Source organism: Protobothrops mucrosquamatus, unplaced genomic scaffold (assembly GCF_001527695.2).
Source record: "Protobothrops mucrosquamatus isolate PMUCROS unplaced genomic scaffold, P.Mucros_1.0 scaffold_117, whole genome shotgun sequence".
NCBI classification, from domain to species: Eukaryota; Metazoa; Chordata; class Lepidosauria; order Squamata; family Viperidae; genus Protobothrops; species Protobothrops mucrosquamatus.
Genome location: NW_015386193.1, coordinates 287,713 through 298,085, shown reverse-complemented (window position 1 = coordinate 298,085; position 10,373 = coordinate 287,713). Strand labels below are relative to the sequence as shown.

General features: G+C 39.8%; 1 protein-coding gene across 1 annotated transcript in view; it reads left to right on the top strand.

The window, feature by feature from the left end:
• The first annotated feature begins 219 nt into the window (after nt 1-219).
• ALDH1A1 (aldehyde dehydrogenase 1 family member A1) overlaps nt 220-10,373 on the top strand; it is a 40,957-nt gene continuing 30,803 nt past the window's right edge. The window contains exon 1 of the mRNA XM_015816722.2: nt 220-380. Coding sequence (XP_015672208.1) covers nt 321-380 — 60 coding nt within the window. The 5' untranslated portion in view covers nt 220-320. The remainder of the gene's footprint in view (nt 381-10,373) is intronic.

Below are 10,373 nucleotides of genomic sequence, written 5' to 3'. Positions count from 1 at the left end.
GATTAGAATATAAACTTCTGTTCTAAGGGGGGAAAGGCTCAGATTATTTGCCATAACTCATGTAGACTTTTGCCCCTGAGCACAGAGCCTGCTTTCCTAAGTGTTACACTTTCTTTGTACTTCCCCCTCACACACACACACACATACAAAATTTGCTATGTGGTGGATCATCCAATCATAGTCTTCCATGCAAATATACTATAGCCTCTCAGATAAAAAAAGGCACAATTAAACCTAAGTACTCAGTCAGGGCAAATACCGGTATCAGTGAACTTTTCTAAAGCCTGCTTTTCACCTGTGTTGCAGGAACCGCTCAAACCATGTCAACTGCACAGACTTTGCCGGCACCCCTCAGTGACCTGAAGATTCAATATACTAAGGTTAGTTCTATTTATTTTGGCTAACTTTACTCAAACCATGATCCCCAAACTGTGAATGTCCTTGTTCTTGCTGCCATTCTTGTTTCTGCTTCAGATATAAAGTGAGTTGTGGATTTATTCCTTTATATATTTAGCCTTGTCCTTAGCTCTGTACATTTCAACACATTTATTCCTGGGTTCTCCTCTGTCATCCATTGGCCTTGAATCATTCTCTAGCTCCAGAAGGTATTGCAGAGAAGTGGAACAAGGTTGAAACTGCACTTATATGAACTCAAAGGTTTAATGTTAAATACAGGTGCAAAATTACATGTGAATTCTATAATTGTGCCCTGCTGAACTTAACTTCTGTACATTTACATCCAATAAATCTCACTGGGTCTCACTAGAACTTTAAATGGGGGTTGTGAAAGGTTGGAGGGAATAAACGTAGCTGTAAGTACAATGGTAAAAAATCAGTAAGGTTGGGGTTTTTTTTTACAATAAACGGTGCAGAAATTATATCCATGATTCCACAGCTGTCCATTAAGCTGAGGGTTAAGAGGGAGATTGGGTTTCTCAGATTAGCAAAGGGAAAAAAATAGAATATATTAACAATCAATGAAACTTGATTGTACTGTGATTTTTGCAGTTTGAATATATAAATACTTACTTGAAAAAAAGTAATTTTCATCAAAATCAATGATAAAGAATATAGGTATAGCTGGACAATAAGTGCATAGTAGCTGAAAGCAGCCTCTGTCCACAGAATTACAAAGCCATGACGTTCAAATAAGTAATCAATTATCCTTCACCCAGTTAAACTTGAAAACCTAGAGGTAGGTAGATTTGTACTCTAGTGCTACATGAAGTGAAAAACAATTCACTCTTCTCAAATAAGCTCAGATTCAGAATGTTACTTCGAGTGGAGCTAATGGGGCCTGAAAACATGAAGTTTTGCTAAGTCCACTGCAATCAAGCTGAAGAAGTTTATCTATGACAGTTGGCAACATGATCCACAAACTGGTTGAGCTATGAAGTCTGAATTTAAGCCAGAGGAGTGATGCAATAGCATTCCTCTGGACAGGAGATGGATTTATAATATTGCATAAAGATTTTACTTATGCTGCATACACCAGAACATATTAGGTAGTTGTTTCATAGAAGAATATTAATGCTCAGAAACTTTTTTCTATGGTGTATTCCAATTTGTAGTGCAGGTTTATGATAAGCTTTTGCACTTGTCCTGCCTATATTTTCAGTGACAATGTAAATTGCAAGGTCCTTCCCAGTCTCCTACTTAATAATATTGAATGCATAAAATACAGATGGACTTGGATGAAGGTGAATGGGTTTCTATTATAGTGCAGTGCAATCTTTTCTCTATCCAGTCAGAAGAAAAGACTTTCAACATTCATGGGACTTAAGAGTGCAGTAGGTTTTGAAAAACAATGTAATCTCAGTGTCCTAGGAAAAGGAAGACATTCTTGAGGAAATTAATACTGCTTCAGATTCTTCATATGTCTTTGAAGACAAGCTTGCATATCCAGTCAAGCATCTTGCTATAAACAAGTCTGCCTTGCAAGCAAAAGTATCTAGTAAATTCTTTCTCTGTTCATGCAGAAATAGATAAGAGGAAACATGACATATTATTTTGGTTAACTTTTCAACCAGTTCTCTCTTTCCCCCCTGTTTTTCTTACACAAGACCGATTGCTGCAAAATACCTCTGAACTTTAGCCGGTAGCTGGCAGAATCCCCTGAATTTTCAAATACCTTTAGGTGAGTCTGGGTGGGAAGCAATAGTGAAGAACAGCTTTCTTATCCAGAAGGAGGGCTCTACAGAAATCCAGATCTGAAGGGCTAAAAATGATTCAGAGAATTTCTGGCAGGTGCACTCTCTGACGTACATTTTGCTCTTCAAGTTCAGATTCTTGCATGGGCCCATCATGAGGTTTATTTCTTGTCTCTTTGTATTTTTTTATTGAGCATGTAAGGATCTTGGAAGGAAACCAATGCTCCCATCTAGATGCATCGGGATTTCCAATACTGCATGCATGTGCACATGCTGTAAATCAGGCCTGATTATTTAACTTCATCTGGAGAAAAGGTTATGTGATAATTTTACTGCATATTAAGCTGCTTTTAAAGCAAGAAAGCAAGGTGTGGACAACTCTGCATTTGATACATTCCTGACTATCTCAAGTCGGGAATGTATATTTAAGCCAAAGTTAAGCACTCTAAAGTCCAAGTGATTTTAGTGGTAGAAAATTAAATCCAGACTTAACACTCCCACAAAAACTTTAACTTTGGCTGGAATGTGTCTCAATTATATAATCGTTCACAAGGCCAAGAAGGCCAGTTTAAGAATCAAATCATGGCACGTTGAAGCAACTGGAAAAAAGGGAACTGACCTATTTGTTCATTAATATGAAATTATGGCAGCCTCTCCACCTTAAAGCCAGTCTTAGATCATCTTAGTTATTTTAGTTTGTGAAAAGTTTGTCAATGTATTTGGTAATATTTAACAAGGTTTTTCCTTGACTAAATGATGTGCATAACTTGCAGGAAAATACTTGAATCCTACAATTGGTCAAATAGAAGGGGATGATTTTATTTTTTGAACATAAGGAAATTTTGAAGTCTACTCTGATGATTGAACTCCATAGGATTTCTTAGAGTATGCTAATGTCATTTCACTTTTTTCAGCGCAAGGAATTTTAAAGTAATTATTTGCCCTGATATAATTTGACAGCTATAAAAAGATAATATATGATGGACCCAAGACTTCAGCTGTACTCTTATTTTATTTGCACTGGCACTGATAAGGCAAAAACGTCTCTCAAAAGGCCAGTCTGCATATTGTTATAGTTATGTAGCATATGATATCAGCTACTGTCCAGTTGTGCTGGATCATAATTTCCATCATCACTTAGCACAACCATGAACTGGATGGAGAGGATGGGAGTTGCAATCTAGATACCTATATGACAGTAGAGTCTGAAAACAATCACTTTCCTCCAGAATTTTATTTTATAGCTGAAAAACTAATGCATACACAGAAGCAATGTTACTGAATCTATGTACACGTTTACCCAAAAGTAAATCTTAAGAGCAATTGTTCCAAGGATCACAGTCTAAAACTGTGCCAGAAACTGTTGTTCTTTGAAACAAGGTGGTCAGCCACTTTATCTAGTCTTTCTCTGTGAGATCAGTTTCAGTTTTTGTGGCCTGAGTATAGGTGCAAAACAGCTGAACAGATGTGTGGAACGGCAAATCATTTTGACACTTTATCTCATCCCTTTTTCAGTTGAATTGAAGTACTGATTGGGCAGATGCAGGAGGTGAATCTTTAATGCACAAGTGATAGGTACCTGATGCTTTCATGAAGAGAAAATGACTCTTCTGCAAGAAACCCACACTACACCTTCACATTTTTAACAACTGTCAGATGGACGCTAACAACTCAATCTAATATAAATTGTATTAGACGTAGTCTTGATGAAATCGATAGAATTTAATTTAAATCCCCATCAATCATTTCCACTGATTTCACCAGAGTATGTAATTAATAAAAATTATTTTGTCCTGCATTCCTTCCATGCCTCAAATTTATACCAATGATCAATCAAAAACCTTAAGAACATTGTGCCTTTTTATGCACAAATGTGCAAAGTACTCAAAAGAGCTGATAAGATATCTCTCCCCTAGTAAATATTTTACTTGTTGTGGCTTGAACTTTAGCAACGATTATTTAATGTCATCCATCCTATGAACACTTTTTTGAATTTTCATTTTAAGAAATGCCTCCAATCTTACATATCTTTACTTAGTATTCAGGTTTCAGAGCTTCTGCAAATGCATTCATAGCTTTACACGGCACACTGCACAATCTGTAACTATGCACAGAAAGGGAAAAATGCACTTCTTTGTCACCCTTTGTGAAGCTAAATTGAAAGTAACAAAAACATATTAATTAGGTAAGCATGAAATGCACAACACAAATAGAAGTATTAGCTGTTTTATTAGCTGTTGAAAAGTGTCAAAGATGCATGGGCTTTAGCTTAATATTGTCCAATCTTTTTTCTTAGGTAATGAACAATAGCAATCCTGTCACTTTCCTTTCTACTCAGTTTTCATGTTCTCTTCTTTATATCCATTTATGCTGTATTTTCATAGTAATTTAAATTTATACGAGTCTGTATGAATCTCTTCAATAGTCTGGGTGCATTTTTGTCCATAATGTGTCTTTTTAAGATTCTTTTTGAGTGACACAAAATCAGCATAATTTTTTCACATGTGCACATATTCTAATAGAGTATGGCAATGCAAGTTATACATTTGTATACTTATTGAGGCAAAATGCATCTGAGCTATATAGTGGCTATGTACTTTGCTGTATCACCTAAGCCAGTGATGGCGAACCTTTTAGAGACCGAGTGCCCAAACTTCAATCCAAAACCCATTTATGTATTGCCGGGTGCCGGATGGGAGTGGCTGCCGGGTGGGTGTGGCCTGCCAGGGGGCGTGGCTACAGTGGTCATGGCAGATGGTGGGCGTGGCCAGGGTGGGCATGGCCAGCTGGATGTTGCTCCTGAGGAGGGACGCCTGTGGGGGCTGGGCAGGGTTGGGGAAGATCCAGGGGTCTCTGGCGGGTGGGGCAGTGGGCAGGAAGCTGGTTCTGCAGGTTGAGGTGAGGCAGGGTGGGGTGCCATGTCGCAGGGCAAGGTGAGGCAGGGGCCGGGGCGGCTGCTGCCTGACACCATCAGCCCCCACACACAAAGGCCAGCAACCGCATGGGTGCTGGAATGCATCCGGCCATGTGGGACCTCGGCAAGTTAGCGGGCGGCTGGTTGAAGAGGACGGTTGCCATCTCCAGGGCATGGCGTGCGTGCCCACAGAGAGGGCTCCGAGTGCCGCCTCTGGCACGCGTGCCATAGGTTTGCCTCCACTGACCTAAGCCCTATAATGGTATGTGACAATGACCTTGGGAGGCAGGGTAATGAAACTAGCCAAGAGAATGATCAGATAAAAGTTAGATGAGACCACAGCAGGAATTTGAGCAAAGCAAGAGGCTCGGAAAACACTCTCCCTAGTTTTGGGGCTATAAAGGGGACAATGATAGAATTGTACTTTAAGACTTGCAAGATTCTCTTAATATAGCTTTACAGTACAGTAGAATTAGTTCATCCGGTTGTGCTCCTGTCTGGCCTTCCTTTATTGTAAGGTTGCAGTACAGAAACTTTCACATCTGAAAATACCTTACCCCTGCCTTACTTTCCCCAAAACTAGAGAGGGTTTCTTTTAAGATGCTTTCTCCACTCCAAACCCTCATCAAACTCAGAGTTCATTTATGGGACTATTGTCTAGGCTGCGGCTCTTCCTCCTGTCTTCCGACATCATTCCCACATACTGTTGTAGTGCAAGAGCAGAAGATGTGAATAGGCTTGATGAATAAGAATGGAAATAAGACTGGGACTGGGACTGGGACTGGGACTGGGACTGAGAATAGAATAGAATAGAATAGAATAGAATAGAATAGAATAGAATAGAATAGAATAGAATAGAATAGAATAGAATAGACCAGACCTTGGAGATCTTCTAGTCCAACCCCCTGTTCTGGTAGGAAACCCTACCATTTCAGACAAGAGTCGTACACAACTGGATGGATATCATCATCATCATCATCATCATCATCATCATCATCACACTACTTGACCTCTTTTGGGGAAGTCAGCTTTAGGATAAAAAGTGTCATTGAGAATGTGAGTACATGCATACAGATATCCCTATGCTTCGAATGACGAAGTCATCCATTACAGACGAACTGGGAAAGAAAAGTAATGTTACATGATTATTTGCTTATTAATGAAATTATCAGCCAATTAATCACAGTTCAAATATGTTTGATCCATTTGAAGATATTTAATATTGATATATGATTAAAACTTATGGTCCCTTTGACTTTTTGAAGGGTGGCTCCAGCACTGCTTTGCAAAAGTCAGCCGCCACCAACAGCCCAAAAAGGAATCTCTATGTCCCTGCAAATAGAAATCTTATACTAAGCAGTTTTTCAAAGCAAAATGTCCACTAGAATTTCTTTCTGTGACATCACATCAGCTTAACCAATAGGAGCCAGAAGAGCTGTGGTTTCCTGTGTACGTAACTGTGGCCTCAAGAAAGGAACAGGTAAACCATCAAAGAGAATAAAACGCCTTGGTATAAGTCATATTGAATATTTTTAAAACCACCCATCTGGGATAAAAACTTTTACATAGCTAAATATTTTAGGCTAAAGTTCTTCTTAAACATTTTTCCCCAAATCCAAAGTCAATGACTCACACACTGCATAAGAGAATATCCACGTTTCATGAGGCTGCAGAGAGAAACCAAAACCACAATTAGCAAAGTAAACACCATAGAAGACACCTCATCGTATACTTTCCAGGACTTGTTCTTGCTTATTCAGAGCAAAGAGGGCCAGTTCAGACAGGTGTAGCACAGCTGTTGATATTCTTGCTACCTTATTTGTTCTGTCTTCCACCTTTCAAAAGAAGGGATGTGTACTTGCCTTTCCAGAAGTGAATACAACTGCTTGAAGTGAGGATATTCAGACCAGCCAAGGTCTCTAGCTGTGACTGAGAAGCTATAAAAGCTAAGGAAGTTTCTTTCTGGAAATAGGAATTCAGCCCTAATCAGGAAATCCAGATGAAATGGAGCATCTATGGGGATTCTCATTCTTCCAGATTATGGTTGTCCCAAAAGTGCTTTTATTTTAAAGGCAATTGGACTTTCTGATTTTTCTTTAAGACATTTCACTTCTCATTCAAGAAGAAGCTTCTTGGATGAGCAGCAAAACGTCTTAAAGAAAAAATAGAAAGTCCAATTGCCTTTGGAAAAAAGAATTTGAGGAACATAGGGAAAAACAGTTTAAAAAACAATGCACAGAAAAACAGACTGGGAAGCTGTTGGGCTGCTAAATGATAAAGATATGAAGGGGATATCCAAGGACAATACAGAGATTGCAAAAAAAACCCAACCTGAATGAGTTCTTTGCCTCCATCTTTGCTACAGAAGATATAAAATGGACCAAATACATTATCCTTTCCGCATAATGTTTCTCATTTTGAATAATTCCAGCATCTTTGCTTAGAGTTGGAAAAACAATATGTACAACTCTAAAGAACCAAAGCGAGTCAGTGCAGATAATAATGAGCTAGATGGAGCAATGATCTGTGTCAGTTAATACTGTATGTTCCTATAAACCTCATGACCGTAATGCAAAAATGTGGATATTGTGTTTGGATGTGCATTGGAGCTAACAATACTAAACTATTGCTTATCAGAGATAACAACATCTGAACTTGAGGTAGGGTTTTTTAGATGGTTCTAGGAAATGTTTTGTATGCTTACCATAGGAGAATGTAGCTACATTAACTCAGTGGAGCTGGTGTGAAAAATTGGAAGGAGGCCGGAGTAAGGAATGTTACATATAAACCAGAGGTCCCCAACCTTTTGAGCACCAGGGACCGGTTCCGTGGAGTGCGTTTTTTTTGCAGACTGGAGGGGGGGGGTTTCATATACTGCCCTGCTCAGGGGCGGGGCAGCGCTAGCACTGGCAGGACGCTCAGTGGGCAGGCCGGCGCAAGCGCTGGCAGGATGCTTGGGGCGGGGCGGCACTAGCACCAGCAGGATGTTCGGGCAGGGCGGTGCTAGCACCGGCAGGACGCTCAGGGCAGGGCAGTGCTAGTGCCAGCGGGATGCTCACCACTAGCGCGAGTGTGGGGTGTGTGAGTGCATGCACACACGCCCATGCACTGGCCATCCCTTTACATGGCCCGGTAGTGGGACACGGCCCACAGGTTGGGGACCCCTGATATAAACAACCAGCAGATGGGAGTAAAATTTCCCAGTAATGAAATCAAATTTTTATTACAGTCAAAGAATAGCATAAGGAGGGTGGGGAATAAAAATTTAAAGGCATAAAAATACAACAAAATAAAATTGCATATAAAAAGCTAAAAAAATTAAAAAAAAACTAAAAAAAGTTTTACAAAGTCTTTAAAAGCTAAAAACTAAAACAATTCTTTAAAAAATCTTAAATAAAAAAATGTCTAAAAGAAAAGGTAAGAGCAATAGATGACATAGGGAAACATGGCAAACTAAATCTTATCATAATACAGAGTACTCTATAGTAACAGACTAGGTGCTCATTAAAACAGTTTTGTGGCACAGGTCATCTTTTGACAAATTTTAAATGCAGCTGCACGAACCTGGCAACACTGTATGTTTTGGCAAGGTTGGTATTTGAGAATAGCAGAGACTTATACAATTGTCCTGTGCATTCTGGGTAATTATGCAGTAATGATGAGGTGAGGCTAGTATGAATGTATCTGTAGTATCTGCTCCAGAGAATACACATTCTGTAGTTTCGATGTATCCAGAGACATGGGTCATTATCTCTTTGACTAGACCTTCCTTTACTAATCTTCAAGGACAACTGAGGGGAGGGCGCGACATTGTGCCAGAGTAAATAAAGGTATTTCAAGATAGGTTAAGTATGCCATAGATGTGTAGAATATCTATTGGGTTTACTGGCAATAAAGGATGGGGACCTGGTTAGGCCCAGTTGGTTTTCTTTGCTTTGTCCTGATCATATCCCATCCTGAATAGAAAACCTAGAGAGAAGCCCAAGTATGAGATTTTAGTTGTCACTTGTCTTTTTCCATGTGGCCTGGAAATCATCACACAGAGTTAGTGGGACAAGGCCAAGGGGGAAAGTAATAGCCTGAACCAGTATTTGAGTATGGTCATCTATATTCCAGCCTCTACTTTCACAAGGCTTGCTTCAGGGTGGCTTGAAGGTCCAATCTTAGGAAATCAGACTGAACAAGTTCTAATTGGAGAAGGGGCTCAGCTGAGAACATAGAGACCTTGTGCTAATGGCTTGGCTTCAAATAATTGGAGTGCTGCCAGAATATAGTGGCCACCTCTTAATGTGAGGAATTTAAGGATGGCAGCTGAGCTCTTCTGTGCATTTTCAGTGACATAGTTCCCAGGGGGTGGGGGTTCCTAGTATTGGCAGAGTGTAGGATGACTCCCAGATATCTGAAACAGGTGAGCTGATCAATCTTGTGGCCATCTATCCTTTAAGTGTGGTTTCTTTTGGCAAATGCTATGCTTTCTGATAGTTGCGTTCTAGCTGGTCTTCCTTACGATATTGTGTTAGTGCTTTTAAGAACAGTAGATGTTCTTGAGAGTATCGATGCACTGTTTGCATAAACAGAGATGTGTCTTCCAGCTAATTTGGGGGAGTTAAAGTATGTATTAAGGAGATGGTCCACCATGGAATTGATAGAGATGTTGAATAGGAATGGGACCAATATGCAGCCTTACTTTAAACCTTTCTCTGTTCCAATGGCACTGGGGGAGATGACTCTGGGGGATGACATCTTGCTTTGAGTGATGTCCCTTCATGAAACATACATATTAGATGAAGTCAATCAAGGAGACCTCTAGTTTTTCCCAGAGTTTGGCTTGTGATATGGAATCAAAAGTTGCTTTGAAGTCTATGAAAGCGGCATAAAAGCAGATAGTGTTGCAAGAGGCGTATTTTTCAATGAGATGTTGGAAGACTAAGTACTAGTCTATGGTAGCTCATCCTTCTCTAAATTTGGCTTGATCTTCTACAAGTATGTCTCCTTGTATTGAGGAAGCTGATCCTTCTCAGTGATCGAGCAGCATCCTTTTTCCTTTTTTTTTTTTTTGCATGTAGGAACAATGATTGTGTGCCCCCAATCCTTGAGTACTTGCCCATAGGTGTCAATATTAGTAAAGAACAAGGCCAGAGTGGGGGCCCAGAAGCTCAAATTATGTTCAATCATTTCTGGAGGAATTAGGTCTTCTCCTAGGACCTTCCCTAGTCTGAGTTGACAACCAGATTCTTGATCTGTCACTGGTGAAATTTGTTAAAAGTTTATCTCATAAACAGAAATTCAATCCAAGCTGCAAAAGCCCA